General features: G+C 40.5%; 1 protein-coding gene and 1 long non-coding RNA gene across 2 annotated transcripts; both read right to left on the minus strand.

The window, feature by feature from the left end:
• Positions 1 to 297: 297 nt before the first annotated feature.
• On the minus strand, positions 298 to 9078 carry LOC118430893 (protein polyglycylase TTLL10-like). Its single transcript, XM_035841926.1, has 12 exons — positions 9071 to 9078; positions 8793 to 8861; positions 8104 to 8222; positions 7338 to 7458; positions 6879 to 6964; positions 6264 to 6435; positions 5429 to 5600; positions 4161 to 4301; positions 3639 to 3755; positions 2393 to 2486; positions 1857 to 2017; positions 298 to 1008 (listed from the first exon to the last, which is right to left on the minus strand). Exons 1-12 carry the CDS (start codon positions 9076 to 9078, stop codon positions 547 to 549), a joined length of 1722 nt encoding a protein of 573 aa, XP_035697819.1. The 3' UTR covers positions 298 to 546.
• Positions 9079 to 9242: 164 nt separating this feature from the next.
• Positions 9243 to 22684, minus strand: LOC118431048. The gene is made up of 3 exons (XR_004832920.1): positions 22319 to 22684; positions 9949 to 10732; positions 9243 to 9324 (listed from the first exon to the last, which is right to left on the minus strand). It is a non-coding gene; the product is annotated as an uncharacterized LOC118431048 (long non-coding RNA).
• Positions 22685 to 24683: the final 1999 nt, after the last annotated feature.

Here is a 24683-nt window from a genome sequence, read left to right on the forward strand (position 1 = left end):
CACCTAATTATTCCTGAAATGTGTTGTTGCTGATAAACCACGCTGAGATGAAGGTTTCTGAGGACCAAGCAGCAAAGGAAGACATTGAACAACAAATCGATAACATCAATCAGGGCTCGAAACACCACCTGCTTATGCAGGTTAGTGCAGGTAAAATTGGGGCAGTGCAGGTATTTCTGGTGTCTACCTGCACCTAACCTGCACTGATCCATGTACTGGGTTTTATACATAAATGTCATATGATGTAGGTGTATGTTCATTGTTAACAGCTGCATTGACTGTTACCACCTATAAAGTATAGAAGAAAAAAAACAATGGTTCCTGAACAATTTTAGTATGATCCATACTTCATAAATTCAGAGTGGTTCAGTTTAAATGTGTCTGGTGCAGGTAATTTTCAGTGCTACCTGCACCTGTGCAGGTACATGTATGCAGAAAAAAAAGGAATTCGAGCCCAGGCCTACATGTTTTATCTTCCAATTTCAATTCCTTTTAAATCTGAGAAACTCTTAACTGTGGCCTGACTTATCTAATAATATACATGTCCTAACCTTCTCCCTTCTCGCTTACTTCATAACTTGCTTCCGGATTGTTCTGAGCAAGTTCCGTCGTCTGCGTAGATACACTAACAGGTTTAACCGTGGCTGACGCCGCCTTACTTCCCGGTGGCAACAGGACTGTCTTATTCACAGTCGTGTAGCGCGTCTTAACTCCCGTACAAGGAACCTTGGCCGAGTTTTTCGGAGGAGGGGAAGCTGCAAACTTGAGGATGCCAGGTTTGAAGGTCGACCTTCTTCCGTCTGGCCCTGTCTTGGACGTAGCGTCTTGTGAGGTGGAAGACGTTGCAGGCTTGGTGCTAGAGGGCTGTGCGGTTTTAACACTGTTTGGTGCTGTGGTGGTGGCTTTAGGGTCGGTGGAGTTGCTCTCAGCCGCGCCCCCCTCCCCAGGTGGTTTGGTGATGGGTCTTCTTCTGGGAGGGGCCGCACTCTTTGTCTTTCTTGGTGTGACCTAAGAAAGAGAACACTTATCTTAACAAGGAGTCCACATTATGTTAAAAATGATTCCTTGAATTGTCATGGGACTTCAACAGTGACATTATCTTTTTAAAGTGAATGTTAGCTCAACATCCCATAAGGATAACTGCATCTCCTACACAAGGGCTTTGAGGCAGAAAAACAAGGCCTGTACTGACCTATATGCCCCTTAACTGACCTTTGCCTTAACCTATGACCTGAGATAACCTGCTGCACCCTATGCTGATTAGGGTCACAGTAACTGACCTATGACCAGTGACCTATGGGTTATGACTTCTGCCCCCATGCAGGTTGGGGCTTGACTGTCTGACCTATAACCTGTACTGACCTGTGACCTAGGATAACTGACCTCTGCGCCCCGTGTGGGAGGTATCTTGGGCAGGCGCAGGTTGGTGTTAGAGTAACTGACCTATGACCTGTACTGACCTGTGACCTAGGATACGTGACCTCTGGCCCCCGTGCAGAAGGTATCTTGGGCAGGTGCAGGCTGGGGTTAGAGTAACTGACCTATGACCTGTACTGACCTATGACCTGTACTGACCTATGACCTGTACTGACCTGTGACCTGGGATATGTGACCTCTGGCCCCCGTGCAGAAGGTATCTTGGGCAGGTGCAGGCTGGGGTTAGAGTAACTGACCTATGACCTGTACTGACCTATGACCTGTACTGACCTATGACCTGTACTGACCTGTGACCTGGGATACGTGACCTCTGGCCCCCGTGCAGGAGGTATCTTGGGCAGGTGCAGGCTGGGGTTAGAGTAACTGACCTATGACCTGTACTGACCTATGACCTGTACTGACCTATGACCTGTACTGACCTGTGACCTGGGATATGTGACCTCTGGCCCCCGTGCAGGAGGTATCTTGGGTAGGTGCAGGCTGGGGTCTCCGTTGTAGATGATCTGGAAGTTCTTCATGCTGGTGAGCGGCAGGATGGACTGGTTCTTTCTGCTCTTCTCAAACGTGTCCAGGCTCACGTCTGGAAAATTCCACATACATTAGAATGACTTAATACTTTATGTATTACGCATCAAAAATGACACCAGTCATGAATTATTAGGGGAGAGGTCACTGCAAAAAACACCGAATTAAAACCACCACAAACATTTTAAGATTTTCGGTAGCCCAGACCAGAGGCAGACTGCCTGCTACATTCCTTGAAAAAGTTGAGTTTGAAAAGTTGAACATTTGGGTCAAATTTTTTGGGTTCAAAATTACAGTTTGGTACAGAAGTACTTGACACTTCTGCTCACAGTCTCATCCACAAGAAAGACAGATGATACAGAACATAGCACAGATCAATCTAAGACAAGGGCCTGAAGAAGATAAAAAAGAAGTAGACTGAGGTACGTACTGACAGTCTCCTCCACCAGAGGAGGTATGACGTCCTGTAGGACCTCACAGTTGGTGTGCAGAGCTGGGTTCACATTGATCTCCAACAGGTACACCTGGAAGAGACAGCAATTCATGGGTATGGGCACTCAAATATCTATACTTTGTGTTGGTCTCCATGAAGAATGGAAGGGACCTGTAGACCTTCATACTTTATAAACTTAAACTCTTACAATGCTGTACACGTGGGGAATACACAGGAAATCACACAGTGAGTGATGCTCAACTAATTACAAGGCTTGGTCTCCATAAACATGGAAGGGACCTGCACACCTTCATACTTTATATACTAACTCTTATAATAACTGTATACCTGGGAATACACAGGAAATCACACAGTGAGTGGTACTCAACTAACTACTAGGCTTGGCCATAATCTCCATAAAAATGGAAGGTACATGTTTTCATGCCTACCATATATCAAAATCTTACAAATGAAGGACTGGTGTTGTTTTCAAGTAGTATTCTGATCTGGTTCTCAGTGAAATACTGTACTAAGCCTATCATATTCCTTGACTGTGAATTCTTTCTGCTTTTTAAGTTTGATTTTGATGGAGAGCGGCCAGATGCCTTCCTTCCAGTGACTTTTAGGAGCTACAGTAACTGTAATATGAAATACATGCTAGAGTTGTACAAAAAGCTCCAGGCTTTTGCGCCATGGGTTCTACCATTGAAAGGCTGCATGTTTGGAATATTTCTTGTCATCTTGGGTCCAGAAGGAGACAAGTGAGGGTACTTTTTACTGCAGGGCATGTGGACATGTGTGCGTCATTTATTCAAACACTACGCAATATCTCCACCACACGAGGATCACAAAATTCAGAGTATAATGCTGTGGGAGTAGTAAAAACATTCTATGGGTATACACAGAATAGAATGATATATTGTTTAATAATTCTCTTGAGGAGCAGTTCAAGTGGGAAAAATGACATCACCAGGGTACTAGGTGCTGACTCAGAGGTCACTTTCCATAAGATCAATGTCAAGGTCAAGTTGACAAAAACAGACAGGGCTTGAAAAGACTGCACATTACCCATCAACCCTTTTCAATGTGAATATTACACAACATATGAATTATATTTTTCTGGTTATCACAGAATGAAAACCTGAAAGTGTTTTGTTCCAACTGTTACTCAAAACTTAGATTTTAAAGAAAAGGAAGGAAACTTTAAGAAAAATAAAAATGTCCTTGACACTTTGATACTGACCTTCATGTCTTCATCCAGGAGGAAGTCGATGCCGTAGAGGTCGAAGTAGCCGAGGCGACATTGGATCTTGTGTCTGACGCTGTGGAAGCAGTGTAACATGATATCCTTCATTCTCCGCTGGAAATGAACACAAGAGGAATAGGTTATCATTACTGTCTATAACTGGTATTTACTGTTATACAGTAATTGATAATCAATAATTGTATCTGACTTGCACAGTGTGAATACAAACTGTCTACAAGAGGTCAATACATTTACTATACACATAATTTATTACATCTGTTCATGAGTCATTCTACAACAACTGCTTCTTTCCTTGCACTGCCAGACTATGGCACTCTTTATGACATTACTGTTTCCCTCCTCTATACAATTTTCAAGCCTTCAAAAAAAACCCAGTGTTTACTGTTATCTCCTTGCATAATAATTTCTGCCATCCATCACTTTAGTCCATTGCCTAGAATCGTTAAAATCGTCTCGCATTGAAGGAACCCATTAAAACAAAACACCTTACGAACTTACCGTGAGGCCATTGAACACCCAGTCCTGTGGCAGCCCCTTGTCATCAGCCAGGGTCTCGTTGATGTAGTCATTCAGGTGTTCCATGGACCAGACTGTCTCATCTTTCACCTCCTCATAGTTCGGGTCCTTCTTCTGAATCCACTGGAGATGGGAAGATGTATAAAGTCAGTACTAAGGTCCTTTTCTTTTTTTCAAAAAAAAAATACACACAACAATAAGGCAACACATATAAACAGATCCAAAGTAGTACAGGTACTTTCAATTTGACTTTGTGTCCATGGAAAAAAAACCCCATCTCACTGGACAAAAAAAGACTCATAGACACAGAATCAGACTTTTTGCAAGAGGAATGAAGTAAGACTTCTACATCAGGGCTTACAGCCATCCCTCAAGAGACAGGGGTGGTGGCGGGGGTGGTGTGTAAGAACATACCTCATTTTGATTGGATGTCCTGTAAAACTTTATCATTGCCAAACATTCTGTATGAATTAACCTGATTGGTTAGACATGTTGTAAGAATGTACCTGATTGGTTCAGTGCTCTGTAAGAACGTATCTGATTGGTTCAGTGCTCAGTAAGAACATACCCGATTGGTTCAGTGCTCTGTAAGAACATACCTGATTGCTTCAGTGCTCTGTAAGAACATACCTGATTGCTTCAGTGCTCTGTAAGAACGTACCTGATTGGTTCAGTGTTTTGTAAGAACGTACCTGATTGCTTCAGTGCTCTGTAAGAACGTACCTGATTGGTTCAGTGCTCTGTAAGAACGTACCTGATTGGTTCAGTGCTCTGTAAGAACGTACCTGATTGCTTCAGTGCTCTGTAAGAACGTACCTGATTGGTTCAGTGCCCTGTAAGAACGTACCTGATTGGTTCAGTGCTCTGTAAGAACGTACCTGATTGGTTAGATGTGCTGTAAGACCGTACCTGATTGGTTAGATGAGCGGTGACGTTGAGGTCGTCAGCGCTGTAGTCCTGGACACAGAGCCGAACATACCCGGGGTGGTACATCACTACGTAAGGGTTGGTGCATGTAAGAACATACCTAATTGGTTAGATGTTCTGTAAGAACATACCTGATTGGTTAGATGTGCTGTAAGACCGTACCTGATTGGTTAGATGAGCGGTGACGTTGAGGTCGTCAGCGCTGTAGTCCTGCACACACAGCCGAACATACCCGGGGTGGTACATCACTACGTAAGGGTTGGTGCAGGCGATCAGCATGTAAGAACATACCTGATTGGTTCAGATGTGCTGTAAGAACATACCTGATTGGTTAGGTGAGCGGTGACATTGAGATCTTCGGCGCTGTAGTCCTGCACACAGAGTCGGACATACCCGGGGTGGTACATCACCACGTAAGGGTTGGTGCAGGCGATCAGCATGTACACTCGGATGTCAAACTTCTTTCCATCCAGCAGCAGAGGCTTGTTCACGTATCTGGGAAACATGTCATTGAAGAGGTTTGTCAGTCATGTACGAATACAGTTACTACAAATTTTCATGTTACTACAAATTTTCTTCCAACAGTGCCTTTAAAATAGTCACTGTTGGAAGAAAATTTGTAGTAACATGAAAAAGTCAGACTTCTGTCTCGCAGTCATGTATGGAAAAGGTGCTTGGTTTGTAACTGTGTACCTCTCTGTACTAACTGCAGTAACTTAAATTTGACCATACAATCCAATCATATCTTTTGATATCTGTATATAATTTAGTTTCAAAATAAGCCATCAAATGTCCAATATGCTTAATTCCAGTTACGGCAGCCATTTTGGATTTGCTGGGGTCATCCGGGTTATTGCACCAAAATGAGGCTAGCCTGGCATGTGTGTTGTATAAGTAGGTCATCTTCAGTGGTAGTTTTAACCCTTCTTAATTTAAACTTAATTTTTTTCTAAATACTGCAGAATGTCATAATTTATGTAGAAAATATTGTTTTGGACATTTTGATTTAAAAACATTTCAGTCCTAAAATGAACTTTGTGAGTGGGACACAAGAAGTTCACATCTTCCATCTAGCACAATTCTATTCCTTCTATCTAACTTCAAATTACACTAATTTTTACTGCATGAGTAACACCAAACACGAACAGACCACCCCACCTCTGTATGATGCGAGCCATGGGCCCCTTGAAGGGGAGGCGCGCCCTCTGTCGGTTCTGTGTCATCATCTCGAGCCGCTCTTGTAGCGCCGTCACCTCCTCCTGGCTGGAGATGAAGAAAATTCCCCGTCCACGATTCATTCCTGTTGGCTTACAGATCCACGTTTCACCCTCTACAGAACACAAGAGATAACTTAACATGTTAGAGAATAAATCAACATGCACAAGATTCATTCCTCAGTCGGCTTACAGATCCAAATTTCACCCTCTATGGGGAAAAAGAGAAGGAAAATTTACTTTTAAAGAAGAATAGACCTACAGATCTACTTTTCTGCTTCTGTAGGAAAACAGAGGAGGAAAATGTCAAACTTTGTACAATGAAATAGAAAGGATGACATCCTATCCAGACAAAATTTTTCTGTCAGACACAGAAAAAGGTCTTGAAATATCATTAACAACACTTGTGACAATATCAGTTTGCTTGAGTTTACTCACTCATGACTTGCTGACTTGTGCTCTCTTTTGCTCACTTGCTTACCCACTAACTCACCCAATGGCTCATTCATTCACTCACTCATTCATTCATTCACTCTCTCATTCACTCACTCATTCTCACCTTGATAAGTGTTGAAGAAAGCCTCCCGATCGTCTCTCACATCCAGTCGGAAACTCTCGGGAAAAAAGTCTCCCATCTTCAGATGTCTATAAAACATACAAACATTCTTATGTTAGTCTCAAAATCTGCAGTAGATACAATTGACCATGTTTTGCCGTGAATTTCTAATCTATGAAAATTTTACTACTTTGTCTTCATCTCCATACAAACATATCTATAGATATATATCCATAGTTATCTTCTTCAAGATCACCTCAGTGTCACTGACAAAAGATAGTGGATACTACCTGAAATGTCTGACTTTTTCTAAACTCATATCCAGTTGCTTGAGTATCTGCTTTTTGACATATCTTATTCCAGTATACGTAACAGTTACTGCTTTTTGACATCATATTACCTGGATATCTAACCTTTATCAACATTCCTATGCTAAGAATGGCCCAATGACCTTGAACCCACCTGCAGTAGCGCCCTTTCTTGACCTTGGCCATGACCCTCTCGTACTCACGGAGACTGTTGAGCAGGCCAATCTTAGTGGTCAGGATGGCATTGTTGGGGATTCTGTTCACCAGCTGCTCTCCTGGAAGACAAGACTCAAATCATTCATTCCTGCACTTCTGAAAAACAATTACTGTAAATGCATTTAAGTTCACGGGGATTTAATTTCGCGGTAGCGAAAAAAGGGACTATTCGCGGTGGTTTTAAGTTCATGGTAGCACCATGCACTGTAGTCTCTTACTGCCATGGAAAAATGTTCGTGGTGGTCTTAAGTTTGCGGTGAAGTGGCCAACGAGAAAACCGTGACTATAAAACCACCGCAAACATTTCTGAATTTACAGTATATTAGACAGCATAACAGATCAGTGCCTTTAGCCAAAATGCTATGTGGCTATGACGTATAAGGACTGCAAAATTAAAAGTTGCATATTTTAGATACACAGTCATAGGTTCATTAGGAAAAAACAAGTAGGCATCCGCATTAATTGTCTACAAATGTTAAATCATGGGTGGTTTATTTTCATATCTATTATCTTCATGGGCTTGACAGATTACAAATTAGAAATATCTGAAGTTTCAAAAAGCTTCAGTTTAACTTTATGGGCCACAGATTAGGACAGCAAGCTTCCACTCTCAGGAAGATGGATTTTGAAGTTGACAATGATGTCCAACGATCTTGAAATAAGTCTTTAAGTTGAGGTATGCTGATCTTTTGTTTAGTCCTTACCTTCTTTGAAGCAGTAGTAGTTGATGTGGTTCTTAGTCTCGACCCACTTGAGTTTGAAGTCCTCCCTGTTCTTGTCATGGATTCTCAGCCAGCCCATCCGCACTAACAGGTCCTCTACCCTGGAGACAAACAGGGAAAATTGACCCTGAATAAAACTTTTATAACAACTGTATAAGAAAGGAACTCAGGAACAGACAGAAGCAAAATATAGGCCTGGGTTTGATTCCCGCTGTGGGAACCAATGTCAGAAAGACAGAAACAATATCCTGGCTCCCGGGATTCGAACCTCGCGCCAAACAGGCCGCCAGATCACAACCCCAGACACTAAACTGTTATGCCAAAGGGCTTAAAGCCAGTCAGTTTAGCAGTCATTAAACCCCATCGTTACAATTGAATATGCACTTGGTCCAATCCAATACATGCTGAAGTTCAAAGATGGTTCTCGGAAAAAATGATTTTGGCCAGAAAAAAAAAACTTTTTTACTTTGAATCAGAGCTGTCTGGAGCTTTTACTTTTTTCCATCCCACTCATTGTTTGGGAGGCCATGTTGTTGATTTTCACTGTTGATGCTTTCGAGTTTTGCTATCCAACAACTCATACACATACACATACCTACAAAAACTAATGAAAACACAACCTTTTTGGCAAAGGTAACGAAAGACAAACTTTTGACATAATCAGTACTCACAGGTGCCCCCCGTTCCCCCCTCCGATGTAGAAGTACGGCCCCACGTCCTTCCCACTCAGCTGGCGCAGGCTGGTCGACACCGCCGGTTTATTGGTGTATATGGTTTCATAACACCTGGGCTTTGCTCACTCGGTGCTTTTATTTGATGCAAAGGCGTTATGACACCATATACACCTCGGGCCGGGTCATTAACCCTTAACTATAGTCAAGTCCCTAGCACTTAGTCCGTTCTCTGATTCAATACGCACACACACACACACACACATACTGATACTAACGAAAACATGTTACCCTCTTGGTGAAGGTAACAAAACACGAACTTCTGACATAACAAGTACTCACAGGCGCCCCCCGTTTCCCCCTCCGATGTAGAAGTACGGCCCCACGTCCTTTCCGCTCAGCCGGCGCGGGCTGGTGGCCACCGCCGGTTTCTCGCTGGAGTCGTCATCGGCCTGGGAGAACCGGCTCGGCGCTGCGCAGTCACGGCCACCATTAGACGCAGAGTCCGAACAGCTGTCGTCCGACGAGGTTTCTGATTGGACAGAAACAACAATTCATGACTTTTGTAAAGTCAATTGTATAAACCTCATACAATGTACTTTGAGCTATAGAAATGAACAGAATAGTTCTTGGTACAGAACAGTACCGGCAACCTTTAGAGTCCGAACAGCTGTCATCCGACAACATCTCTGATTGGATGGACAGTAATGACAAATTTAGTCACCCATAGCAAAGCTAAAATTGTCTTTTTGCTCTTGTAGGAAGAAATATGACACAAAGTCAAGTGCTACAGGTTTGGACAAGTTTAAAAAATTCACTGACCATAATGGGCAAATACAAATACGTGGTCATATCCACTTGTCCGGGGCAATCGGGCCAACAAGCTTATCCAACCCTGTACTGTAGTATTTGACATAGGGCTTTCAAAATTTAATATACCATCAATGATCATCATTTCCCACTGACTGTAAAGACTGATTTGACAAAGTTGTATCTGTCCGTGGTACTGAAATATATATAATTGTAAAGTTTACCTGAACTTTTAATTTTGTGTAATATGAAGTAAAAGTCCATCAGAACATAATTTCCTCTAATGAAGTCTAAACAGACATTGGAAACCTCCAGGACCTGACTTTAAAGTCTTAAAGTAACATACCTGAGCTTGAGGAGCTGGACGTTTCCTCTTTCCCTTCGCTTCCTTCCGGTGCACACGTCACGGGGCCTTCTGACGATTGACACTCCGTTCCTGATGTCACATGACCAACGGACGACCTTCCTGTCCTTTCCAAGGTCACAGAACCAAATGTTTGCCTGTCTATCTTTCCGAAAAGTAACGCCAGAAAATCTGATAATAAACTAACGTTGCTAACACTACACTGTTTGGAGGGTTCTACTGTTCTAATACTGAAGTCATCTTCTTTCCACAATAGTAACTGCGATAATACGTGTCCAAAGTCTACTCTATCATGGTCGGGACTGCTTTCTGTCTCACTTGCGCCCTCTGTCTGATTGTCTCGTATTGCACGCAAACATCTGGCTATGAGTTGACTTACAAAAATGTCAGAACTTTGACATAAAGCAGATGACGGCAGCAGTTCTGTATGTGTCAAAGCCCTGATATTGGAAGGCAAGTAATTTTCTGTCCATGGAATGGCATTCGATCTTCCAGTCTGGCTTCCGTAAAAACGGTCGGAATGCCAGTGTCGTATATGGAATCTACAGGAGCATTCTGTACTGGAAACTTCTAGAGTCCTTCTGTCTAGGGCACAGAGTGCGTCTGCTTCAGCAGTGAAGCCAGATTCCCCGCTTGTGTGGCCATATCTGTAGCATGAGGCAGTTTGTACTATCGTGGGAGAGTCCTCCTGTACACATGTCTCTGCTTTCACCATTGTGATGGTCAAGTTATGGGTCTCAGGCTATCCAATCTCTTCAGCCAGAAGCTGAAAAAACAAAACATGAAAGGGCACAATATTTTCAATGGCAAAAGGTCTATCTAAGACAGGGCTGAAAATTTTTCAAATTTTGGTACAAAAAATTGAGATTCATATTTAATGAACCTGAACAGCCACCTGTAAAAGTACCATCAAGTAATGATACGTGTCTTTATTCAATTCCTGTACAGTGATGTATTCTAGCTTGTCAGGTTTTAGCTTGCACTAATAAGGATGGACCATATATACTGACTGTCTTGAAGTTGACAACTTACAACGAGCAATGATTGACAGGGATGCATGGGCTGCGCGACCGGATGGACTCGACTTAAGCAAGTCTGAACCCCACCAACATAGTGTTCCTTCATCACTTTCCTTATCTCATCTTATCTCATCATCTTCATCCTTGTACCAATCATCTACATCCCCTCCTCCTCAGCAATGCCACATGGACCATGATGACTGTTTGAACCCCACCAACATCATTACCAGACAGTATCAGTTTTCATTCATCAGTATCCCCATCTTATATCATCATCATCATCATCATCATCATCATCTACATCCTAGTACCAATCATCTCCATCCCCTCCTCCTCAGCAATGCCACATGGACCATGACTCTCTGAACCCCACCAACATTATTATCAAACAGTATTAGTGTTCCTACATCACTGTGCCCATCTCATATCATCATCTTCATCCTAGTACCAATCATCTCCATCCCCTCCTCCTCAGCAATGCCACATGGACCATGATGACTGTTTGAACCCCACCAACATCATTACCAGACAGTATTAGTATTCCTTTCAAAAACTAAATGCTGCCTGGTAAGATGTTGCCGAGATCCCAAACTGTGCGGCATTGCTTGGTGTTGACTAGGAGGGGTGATGGTGTGTTTCATCATTACCATCATCACCTTTGCTATCATCATCAACATGATGTGTGTTTCATCATCATCATCATCATCATCATCACTATCATCATCATCATCATCATCCACATCATGTTTTTTTGAAAATCACATTGGTGTACACAGGAGTTGAATGACAGAGCAAATACACTAGCAGGGCTCGAAATTCATTTTTGGGATTAGGTGCACTGGTGCACCCAGCTTAAAAAATTGGGTGCACCAAAAAAAATTTGGGTGCACCACTTAAATTTAAGTAATAACCTAATAATAAAACTTAGTTGCAAGCTATCAAATTCTTAAACAAGTACCATGACAGACATTTTTATCATCTTTCTAACTTAGATGTCACGAATATGATGTATATTAGTATACTTTGATATCTTTACATACATAAACCTAAGAAATTATTTGGGTGCACCCTGTGCACCCACAAAAAATAATTGGGTGCACAGCTCCAATTTTGGGTGCACCTGGGTGCACATGCACATAGTATTCCGAGCCCTGACTAGGGATAGGCAACTGTCCTCCATTCCAAAGAATTTGGAGATTTAGACAAATTAAAGAATGTAATTCTAAAGATAAAATGTAGTATTTTATAATTAAGTCTTCTTGAGTAGTGAAATTGCTGTCAGATTGGTCACAGCTGAATGAAGACTGTGACCACATGTGACCTAATAGTAATAGCAGCCCTGGTCAATCTGAATTTCTCTACACACACCCTCTCTCTTCACACACCCTCTCTCTGTCACACACGCACATGGACATACACACACACACACAAGGACACACACACACATGCACATGGATACACACACACACACATGGACACACACACACGCATAATATGGATACACACACACACACACATGGACATACACACACAGACAAGGACACACACACACACGCACATGGATACACACACACACACATGGACACACACACACGCATATGGATACACACACACACACACACACACACACAAATAATACACCCCTTGACACAGCCTGCTTTACATGTAGGTGAGAAACACGATGGCTTCCATCTACTGGATCTGCACGTCACATTACCAAATCATCATGACACATATACATTAAGTTCTCTCTACTCGACCAAGCTATTTGGCACAGTGAAGTTTTCTGCCAATAACCATTTATGACTAATTCAAACTTTGCCCTATTCTATTACCTTTAGTATTAGATTTAGAGAAGTCATTGCTGTAAACTTGCAATTTGGCAAGCCTTGTTGTAAGACAAGTGTTGACATTCTGTATTATTCATATTCATATATTCATATAGTAGGAAACAGAAATGAAGTATTTTAAGCCTTACATTATTCAAGTTTACCAACAAACTGGCAGGTTGAAGTGATGTTATCTCGTCAGTGACACAAAATGTAACTCTGGACTGTTTCCAGGACCTGTTCCTCTGTCTCTAGGTATCAGTTGGGACAGAAAAAATAAGGTGAGCTTCCAAACGATGAGTGGGGCGGAAATGAGTTCAAAGCTGGAGTCGGCCCTGATGTACAGTACTGTAAATGTTAACATTCGTCACAACTGTAACCTACAGGGACAAACCAACCTCAGTCCAGCCTAGAATAGAAAATAACAAGAAACTGTGATGCACAGCCATGACAACAATTAAGGTACTTACTGTTAGGGTATTATAAAGAACCCATGGCCAGATTCTGGGCTCAATTATTCAAAAATCATCCTTCCTTTTCTTTCTATAGAGCTCAAATATTAAATAGTCTCCAGTAGTAAGAGCTTCATTTTCATTATTCAAGCAGCCTTTTTGGTAGATTGCTGAAAATAACACCTGAAGTTTAATCAGGCCCCAGGTGTGACCAGGTGTTTGATGTAATGTAACCCGCTACAGCTGTGTAACTGTGGGGCCTGTGTGTTACACAATAAGGTCATTACTGATTAAAAAGCACTTGTCTCTTGTGGTACCTGTATAGTAATTATGCCTGCATTTCCCTATACTTTTAATAGAGGGCACTATTAGGCAAAGTTTTACCTTTGATGTGCTGCAGTATGAATGGTAAAGAATTTGTTTTAACTGGATATTTTCTAAATCTCTTTGGGTAATCATCCTTTTATCCGTTCTTTTAAGAAAGATTTAATATAGATATTTGACTTAACAAGCTAAACATCAATAATCTAAAACCCTTGTTACAAGCCAACAGCTAAAGCCATACTGAGGCAAGGCAAATCTACAATTTATAAATTGATATGTTTATGGTTTAAGCTTTTGGCTTTATATGTAAACTTTCCGCTTGCTCTAAAGAATTTGCTACTCTCTGTTCGATAGATAAATTCAACTACATTCTGGGAGGCGACAACCCTCACTGTGTACAAGTAGGCAAATATACCCACGAATGCTTATACCGTAGAACCAATGACAATTTTGCTAGACCCAATATTATGTTGATTTATTCAGAACTGTAGATATCCAAATATGTCTGTTTAGTTGTACTGTAAGTAGTTGTTATAGACCTTTCAAAAGTCGCTGTACAGGACAACTGTAGCCCTGATCCTTTTTATATACTATAGCTAGCCTACTGTAAGTTATAATTAGACTACACCATGATATAGCACTCAATTGAACGTTGAAGTACTTCTGTCCTGTTGGACAGGTCCGTTGTATATGTGCGGAGTCCCGTCATCATTACCAGACAGTGTTAGATCCCAGAACCATCTAAACCTGCCAGGTAAGATGACACAACTCCGCCATGTTAGATCTCAGAACCGTCTAAACCTGCCAGGTAAGATGGCACAACTCCGCCATGTTAGATCTCAGAACCGTCTAAACCTGCCAGGTAAGATGGCACAACTCCGCCATGTTAGATCCCAGAACCATCTAAACCTGCCAGGTAAGATGACACAACTCCGCCATGTTAGATCCCAGAACCGTCTAAACCTGCCAGGTAAGATGGCACAACTCCGCCAGTCAGCAATTTGTCTCACCTTTTCCTACTCAACAATGTCTACATTCTGAGCCTAGAATTTTAGTTTAAAATTCTAACTTAAAAAGGTATTCTACTCATATTAGCACTATCTAACTACTACGATATTCAGTTTTTCACTGAGCTGTCACTCAATTATTGACTTGTCGTTTAGCCAGCACATTTTTACACTTATTCAATGATGTAATGTTACATTTTTTTTATTGTTATAAATTTGTAAATGTCTGTGTATTGTCATTATCAAATGTTACTCATAATATTATGTGCCTTTATGACACGTGGTGATTTTTTTGCTGAATATTCACTGAACATGACAGATCAAAATTGTCATACACTTTAAGTTACTGATATCTTAATATATTTCAAATATGGCAGCTTTCAAACTGAATATTTTAGGAAAAATCTTTTCAAGTTCGAACATACCAAAGTTGATGATATCTATTTTTAGATTAAGATTAACTATAACTAGTATAAGGATACACTTAAGGTTAATTCTTTCTACTCTAATTTTTTCTGAATTGATCGATCCATTCATTAAATTTATCCCAGGATGCTTGTTTCTTTTTTATTTCTATTCTCGTTATTTTTACCCGAGTTTCTTTAAAAAAAATATGACACCCTTGAAATTAAATTAGAGAGGCCTGGTGATATTCACTTCAACGGGCCAAACTGACAACTGTAACCACATTAATGTCGTGTTAAACACAGAGACAAGTGACTCACAATGTATTGAATTAATGAAAAGGTCGGGTCAAACATGAAGGTCGCGCAGAGCTGAGTCATGTTAGCGTTGTTTTTTGTTTCACAGGGCGGGGTGTGGTAGGCGTGGGAGGGGGGTGACAGTAGGCCGTGACAAACCTATTCTTATCAGTGGATAATGAGATAAAAGGGTCTAATAAGCACAGTGTAGTTAGAAACCACAATTCAGGGCTCGAAATACTTTTTCCTGCATACCTGCACAGTTGCAGGTATATATATGAAACCTACCTGCACCAGACAAATTTTACCTGCACCACTCTGAATTCAGGAAGTATGGATCGTATCAAATTGTTCAGGAACCATTGCTATTTTTTCTTTCATACTTTATAGGTGGTAAGAGTCAATGCAGCTAATAACAATCCATATACACCTACATCATAGGACATTTATGTATAAAACCCAGTACATGGACTAGTGCAGGTTAGGTGCAGGTAGACACCAGAAATATAACACAGCTCCAATATTACCTGCACTAACCTGCATATGCAGGTGGTATTTCAAGCCCTGCCTTCAGATGTTTTTTTCAGATAGCATTTCTCTGACTGGCTAGACTTTCAATTTACAGTTTACTTTGTTACTGATGTTGAACTTGGCCTTATGTCAAGAATCTGAATCTTACATAAAATGAAATCCATGGGGACAGACTGGAGTGTGGGAGCTAGTTGTTTCAACTTTTCGACATTGTAGATTTCTTCGTCTGGAATCTGTGGATTTTAAGGCACAATGGTGAATATCAAACCACGATGTAATGCCAAAAAGGACTTGCTCAAAGCAACTGGATATGATTTTAGAAACGGTCAGACGTTTCAACTAGCATCCGCTAGTTTTCTTCAGTGACACTGAAGAGATCTTGTTAGAGAGGGTTTTTATATCCTATCTGTGATCTGACTACTAGTAGTCATGTAAAAGAGATCTAGTTGAAGAACAGGTTTATCCTAACTACGAATTAATATGCAAAAAGGGCAGATGTAACAGTTTCTTGTTCTGTGAGCTGGGATGCGTGCCAAACTGATGTCTTAAACTTTAAACAAGATTTATTTCTGGACCAAGCTGCACTCACTTAGAGTAAACTTAGGCATCTGTCAGGACCAGGTCTCTTGTGTGGTTGGTGAGATTTTATGTCTTGGTCTGGTTGGGCTGCCATATACAGTATTAAGTAACTGGGAAATCAGTCAAAAACAATGTCTTAAGTTTCATAAGGAGATTTCTTGGCTTGTCTTAAAAGTTGGGCACCAAACTTATTCCACTAGTATTGTAGTAACTGAAATTGTTGCAATATACCGTATATGTGTAGTATTAGACTGTATCTTTTGTTGTATATACATTGCCATACACTGTCACTGATGCAATTGTTGCGCAATAAACCATCTATCTATCTATCTATCAAAAAACACCTTATGTTTAAAAAAAAGGTTCTCTTACTAACTGGGATACAAGTCAAAATAATGTCTTAAGTGTGGAATGTATGGCTTGTCTTATTAGAGTACCAAACCTGGTCATACGTTTTTGAAAAGATTCCTTCAAATGGTGGGAATCTTAAGGCAGTGAAAGAGTAACCACAGGTGAAAATACTGTATCAGACTATGAACCAAAGCTAATAACTTAAGACAATTTTCTTAAGATGGCTGGTGTTTAAGACTCCTTAAGACAATTGTGGACTGTGAGGAAACTTGACTGGCATCATTACCAGGCAGTATTTGAATATGGAAACACATCGAATGCTGCCAAGTAAGATGTCAGGAATCAAGCTAACATGTCCTTCTGTGGAACCAGAACGTCCTGGTACTTATTAAGTACTACAGCATTTCTGAGGTAAAGTGGGGAATTGAAATTTACTATGAATCAGGGCTAGAGATACTTTTTTCTGCATACCTGCACTGGTGCAGGTAACATTGAAAATTACCTGCACCAGACAAATTTTACCTGCACAACTCTGAACTTAAGAATTATGAATCATGCTAAAGTTGTTCAGGAACCATGCATCACTATTTTTTCTTTCATACTTTATCAATGCAGCTCATAAGAATCCATACACACCTACATCATAGAAAATTTATGTATAAAACCCAGTACATAGACTAGTGCAGGTTAGGTGCAGGTAGACATCAGAAATACCTGCACAGCTCCAACTTTACCTGCATTAACGTGCATATGCAGGTGGTATTTCGAGCCCTGTGAATATATATTCTTAATCATTGTTAATTATGTTTCACAACTAATGTCTTTACAGTTAGACCTGTAGAAGTCACAACGTATACATGAACATAAGAACAACCTGACCATTGTAACCACTTGTTTTTGCGGTCTTTTTGACAATTTTCCCATTGACACATGCATTTCCAAGGACGTCCTTGGCATTTCTGAGGTAAAGTTTGGATTCTAAAATTATAACTTTACAATATCATTTATCTTTACAGCTTCTTTGTACGGTCAAACCTGTAGATGTCACAACCTCTACATGTACATAAGAACAACCTGGCCATTGTAACCACTTTTTTTCTGGTCCTTTCGACAATTTTCCCATTGAAAACATGCATTTCTGAGGTAAAGTTTGGATTCTAGAATCATTACATTTATCTTTACAGCTTCATTGTACGGTCAAACCTGTAAATGTCACAACCTCTACATGTACATAAGAACAACCTGGCCATTGTAACCACTTTTTTTGTGGTCATACTAAAATAGACAATTTTCCCATTGACACACGCATTTCTGAGGTAAAGTTTGGAGACTAAAATCATAACTATACAATATCATTCATCTTTACAGCTTTTTTGTACGGTCAAACCTGTAAATGTCACAACCTCTACATGTACATAAGCACAACCTGGCCATTGTAACCACTTTTTTTGTGGTCCTTTGGACAATTTTCCCATTGACACATGCATTTCTGAGGTAAAGTTTGGAATTTGAAATCATAACTATACATATATTATATGATCTTTACAGCTTCTTTGTACAGTCATACCTGTAAAAGTCACAACCTCTACATGTACATAAGAACAACCTGACCATTGTAACACCACTTTTTTGTGGTCCTTTTGACAATTTCCCCATTGACACATGCATTTCTGTGGTAAAGTTTGGATTCTAAAATTATAAAAGTTACTATACAATATCATTTATCTTTACAGCTTCTTTGTACGGTCAAACCTGTAAATGTCACAACCTCTACATGAACATAAGAACAACCTGGCCATTGTAACCTCTTTCTTTGTGACAATTTTCCAATTGACACAGGCCTTAGGAAACCTGTCTGTAGTGACCACCTGCCTACCAGATTTTATTGGTCCCCTGCTGATATGTCTTATTGGACAGTTATACACTCTAGGTGTTGTTGCTTTCAGTAATTTGGGTTTCATTATTTTAAACTTAAAGTAAGGTGGATCATTTCTGATACAAGGCTTTTTAGCACAAGTGTTGACAACCATCTCTGCCTTCTACTAGTTCTAACTCAGTAACTGGCAGAAATTATACGCTTCTGAAAGTGTTGCATGGTGATTTCATGCATGTTAAAGCTGTGACCACTATTACTGACACTGTGTATTTGTCTGTAAGGCAAAACCCCAAGGAGAATTCTTGATAAATAAACCTGAAAAACTCATATTAGTTATAATTACTTAACTCGATAGTGAGTGAGTGAGTGTATTCTTTCTGAATCAAGTATCATAGTTTCATACCTTAATTACTATCTAACTACCATGTTTATTACATATGTGTTGTTTGTCCCTGCAATAAGCCCTCGGGCATGAACTTGCAATAAACATATATCATATGAATGTTGTAGTGAGTTTGTGTACATCAGTTGACTCAATTTATATGTTAACCTTTGAGATCAGAATACCATAAACCATGTGAGCTTCTGTACAGAGGGCTGTTTTACGAATGATACAGTTATTATTCAAAAAGATTAGACACAAAAGTTAGAGTGATGTTGGTGTGACAAGTGGTTTGAATTTTGCTCTATCTAGCTGTGCCTGCAAAGCTATAGCACTGGTGTTAAACTAAAGGGCAGTTATACTAGTTGAACAATACAGATACAGAATATCACTGGTATAAAAAATGGGCCTGTAAGTCCTCTTCTGTTACAACTGACAGTCTGGCAGTGTTGACCTTGGCTTCAAGTTTCCTAACGACAAACAGTTTTTCCACGTCTGCAAAGTCCGTGTGTTTGTCCCCCACACACCCTGATACACAGGTAGGCACCTGCCCATGTTGTCTCATGGCACACCGTGACTTCGCATGTTTTACATAATTGTTGAAAGGCCATCCCTCCTTGTACAAATATGTTGTTGCGCAGGCTCATTGTCTTCAAGTTGAACTTCTGTTTTCACTGTTATGCAAGGTTTAGACCTGTTTGCAATTTGGTAGGCCCAGTCAGTAACCTTAAAAGTCAGCTGTTCAGAATTCACACACAGAATAATATATTCAACATTGAATACTCTATCTTTTTATCCTGTAACCAAATATTTCAAGTTTGTCAAACTTCTTTATTTATCCTTTATTCAGTTTTACCACATTTGTGGGCAAATTGACATAACAGGTGACTATCACCTTTTCAAGATGTCAACCCGGAGACCAGACTGTAAGGTTTGATCCACTCACACCGGGAAGGGCCCCTACTCTTTTCAATAACTTGGCCCCCAACATGCAGGAAGGTATTCATTTTTGAAGCCATCTACAAAACAAATTTCAAAACTGCTGTATACCTAGTAGTCAGTACATAGAGAAGCCACATCATACCCATGAGTCTGATCACTTTAATGAAATTGAAAGTAATTTTAGTATTTTACAGACACAGCCTGGGGCAAAGTCTGGCAGATCTATATTGGAAGTTTGTAAAATGACTATCACTATGAGTCTATCACTTTCAGAGCCTTTGAAATCATTAACCATCTTCCTACAAAGGTAGCCTTTTGGTCCAAAGTTTGCCTTGGGTGCTGGGGGTAGGTAACACTTACTAACAGGAAGGTTAAACAAAACCATTGACTGTTTTCTTTCACTACCACTCAGTTCCAGTCACTTGTTTGTGTTTTTTATTATGCTCTATTCCCCACGGCACTATAAAACAGGAACAGGACATTGTCATGGTGTTCATCAGAAAGGAGAAAGGGAAAATTCTGCATCCATTCATTCATTCAACTGGTGCCAAGGAAATGTTATGATAGCGGGCTGGGCTGGTAACTATTATTAGAAACATCACCATGGATACGGCATTGTCCCCAAGGGTCAGATCTACAGTCAGTGTGGATGGCAACCATGCTACAATAGAACTGTAACCTTTGCTCCTGATTCAGATCTAACCACTTCCAAGGTTCATTAAGGGTTTAAATATCTTAACAGTCATGGTTGCACGTGGAGCGACCTGGGCGCAACTTTTGGTTGCCCTGCGCCACCCATATTTCCCACTTGCAGTTATCTACTCTGTCTTACGTCATACCTGGGCCGTGATAACGTTCGACTCGGGTGTTCCGAACAGGGTGATAATTTTCCGTATCACACTGGCTTCTGAGTTGTATCACACAGGCTTCCATTGATTGAATAGAATGCATTTTACACCCGCCGTTGCTGTTTATATAATCACAGGTGCAAGCGTATGGAGTTCTTTTGTTCAAATTTTTCTCAAACTGATGTTTTCAAAGAATAAAGTTGTTGACGCACTTTGAAACAATGTGAAATAAAATGAAATGAAATTTTCTTCAATGTACTTCAGCAGATCGGATCCGGGCCATCCGGCCTTCGGGCGATCTGACCCCCAGTTGGGCTGGTATCTTGGGTGATATGAAATACTCCTTGTTGTATTCTATATTTACGACTGCTGATGATAATTATTATCAGGAAGTTGCAATGTCCATGTTAGAGCTGTCTGCATTACAAACAAGTTTTCAGTGACTTCTCTACTGTAGACTCATCATACATAGATTTTGTTGCTACTCTTGTCTCTATGTAATTTGTGAACTCACATATTTATTTTTACCTTGCCACAAAATCTAGGTGTAGTAGCAGTATCCAGCAGAGCAATTTAATCAATTTACAGTAGCAGAAAGAAACTGCAGACCTTAACTTAAGAGAGAAGATCAAGTGCAAACTGATTTTATCTAAGCAGCCTTGTAAATATTATAAACCCAAGCTTGTCTCAAATTTCTTTTTATTTTGGTTACAGCATGCGTTGAAAAATCTGTTCAGTTAATGAAAAATTACTCACAAATTACAAATTTCAAACAATATTGCAACATGGAAACAATATCATAAAATAAAAAGGTAAAAATGTTTGTAAAAATAAAATTTAAGATTTACAGATTTACTGCATGTGGGAACCACGGGTAGTCAGAAGTTGGGCAGTAAAAAATTTTCAACCTACTATGGCTGGAAAAATAAGAGGTATTTTGTGCCATATTTTGTGCCAAGTTCTGAACTGTTGAGTCATCTTGGTGAACTTAATACTTAAGTTACTAGCAAAATATGGGATATTCTCATAATTATACAGGTACAAATAACAAATGCACAGTAAATCGAATGTTCCTAACAAGAACAACATGTGTAAACACAAATTCCAGGCTATTAGTGTTCCTTTGTGGTAGTTAATTACCGAGTAAATTGGCGCCAGGCCAGAGCAGGGCGTGTGCGGGGGCGGAGGGAAGCTAGCCTGCATGCCAGACGCCCTGGCAACCTTACAAAAGTGTCGTATTTTTGCTAATTGCGTGCATTTTTCTGATTGTTACGACGTTTCGATGGCTCTCTTACATTGTAAAACTTGCTGAAGATATCATACTGCGGTTGCAATCACAGAATACTTCGTACAATGGTAAAATTGAAACCCCACGAAAAGAGCTTGCGAACGAGGCTAACAGTAAAGGGGGAGGGGGGCACAACCGTATGGCTTCGTAAAGGATCCAGCGAAACCACGCCAGCTAGGAATACATCTAGCACTGTGTTAACCAGTGTTTATAACACTCTTACCTGTTCACACCTGGGGTACAAAGGAGCCGACACCTTGGTTTTTCCCGCCAAGATGAGTCAAGTTGAAGGACCGAGGGCTCAAGTTGACACCGGCGGGATCAAAGCGCTCTCCCTGCCGACGAGCTGGCGGGCACGTTCGGCGGCGCAACCAGCTCAACCCCGCGGATTTCACACATGCAGGGGACCTGATAAAATCGTCATGCCGGCGTAGAATCTAGCAGAAAGCGTGGTGTTCTAATGAATAAGGCGTGCCGGGCGTTGACGGTTTATAAGGTCGCAGGTTTTGTTTGAAATCTGCCTCCAAGGCGATTAGCAAAACACACGCCCATACATGGGTGGGCGGCCGGGACAGCCGCGCTCATTGGTCAAAAGTTGAATTACGTCATCCCCTCTCGGCCAATCAAAACTCTTGGGACGAGTTTTGATTTGCGAAACTTTTGTGTGCCCGTCTCCACAAGGCTAGATTTAGGGTTAGTTAATTAGCAGAAATTAGTCTAAATTGGGTGAAAAATTACAGATAATTGGGAAAGAAAATTCCCTTGTATGGGTGGGAGCTGTGAAAACGGCTCTAATTGGTTAAAAGTTGCGTTGATATCACCAGTTTTGAACCAATCAGAGGAGGTGGGAGAGTTTTGATCCCGGAAACTTTTGCATGCTAAAAGGCTCCCAATATTTGTTTCGACGACTTACACTTTAAATACTTGAGTTTGCAAGCTTGCTGCAGTTTTGATGCAGTATGCTAGGTGGCGGCTTACTTATGCCTTCCTTTTGCTACAGCCTATTCACAATGTAACGTTACACACATGTAACGATAGTTCACCTTTATCTGTTTTTATCTTTTTACCTCCATGAAATGTCATGGAATGGAGGTTATATTTTCTGTTATGTGTCTCTGTCTGTGTAGATGATTACTCAAGAACGGCTGGATGGATTGGTTTCATACTTGTTGTGTTGGTGGGGTGTGATAAAAGCTTGAATCGATGAGATTTTGGGAGCCGTATCTGTCGTTATAATCGATGTAATAATATCAGAAATCACCCCTATATCTGCGATATATTGGAACAGGCACCGTGCTTTATGTGTTTGTTAATCACCTTATCTCCAAGCAGATGGTGAGGTGATTTGTTTCGCCAGTGATAGCCATGAACATATGTTTTTTGGATCAGTTGACAACAACTGTTTGGGGGAAACGATAGCCTCGACTCAAGAACGGCTGGGTGGATTGGTTACTTGATGTGTTGGTGGGGTGTGATGATAGCTGGAAGTGATTAAATTTTGGGCCCCGTATTTGTCGTTATAATCGATGTGATAATATCAGAAATCACCCCCTATATTTGCGATATACAGTTGACATCGTAGAGCATCTGTTTGGGGGAACCAGGACAATTTTGAAAGTGATAATAAGTTGTATTTATGTACTTGTGCGTTTAGGGACATGCTGTATTATATTTCTTTTGTGCTGTTAGATGTTCCTTGGTCCACCTTGCGTCAAGCTGAAGTTTTGTTAGTACGTACTCGGTTTTATTACATATCTATCATGTGGATGTGTTTGGACTTACCTTATCTGAACAGTTGACGTCATATAGCAACTGGTTAGGGTATCTGTAACAGTTGACTCCTTAGAGCAACTGTTTGCCAATCCTTTACAATTTGAATATGATAATTAACTTTGTATTTATCCACTTGTGACTTTGGGGACCTGGTGTGTTATACTTCGTTTGTGCTGTTAGATGTTTCGTGCTCCACGTGGCGTTACGCTGATGTTGTGTTGGTATGTACTTGGATTATGATATATCTGACATAAACTTGTCCCCGTAACCTATATGTGGTTATTGGTTGATGGACATTTTGTGTCTTATTGCTTGCGTTGAAGATGTGTTTGTATCCTGATGTGTCGCAGTTATTTGTTATGAATTCTGAACATACTCACTACCTTGCAAGTTGCCAGTACTATCATAACTTGATAATATATACATCATAAAGATTCCACACACCTGCTGCATGTTACCATAGTGCCCATGTGATAACTATCCACACAACTAGGAGAAATAACACTAATATCATTACATACAAGTCATCATCAACAAACATAAAATCGACAAAAACACTCAATATTTCATGGAGGTATGAGGTCGCCGAACTCTAGTTTTAGATATATCATGTCAACATCAACTGCAATGATTTTTAAATATTGCAATTTGAAACCAACGTCCATCAACTTCAGTTCAGTTCAGTTCATCCTCATATGAGGTGCCATTAACAATGTCTGACCAGGCGTTTCTTGATATCCCCAAATACCCTGCTTTAAAACGTATATGAAAGATAAAGGTGAATTAGTGTTTTAAAAAAATGTTCAAAGAAAAAG

Source organism: Branchiostoma floridae, chromosome 14 (assembly GCF_000003815.2).
Source record: "Branchiostoma floridae strain S238N-H82 chromosome 14, Bfl_VNyyK, whole genome shotgun sequence".
Taxonomy (NCBI): Eukaryota; Metazoa; Chordata; class Leptocardii; order Amphioxiformes; family Branchiostomatidae; genus Branchiostoma; species Branchiostoma floridae.

Excerpts from the sequence above, each read along its gene's own strand:
- LOC118430893 (XM_035841926.1), bottom strand. Across the intron at positions 8,223-8,792 it reads GGGGGGAACGGGGGGCACCT|GGTAGAGGACCTGTTAGTGC; the intron begins GTGAGTACTGAT and ends GTTTGTCTCCAG. Across the intron at positions 4,302-5,428 it reads CCGCTCACCTAACCAATCAG|TGGATTCAGAAGAAGGACCC; the intron begins GTATGTTCTTAC and ends TCCCATCTCCAG.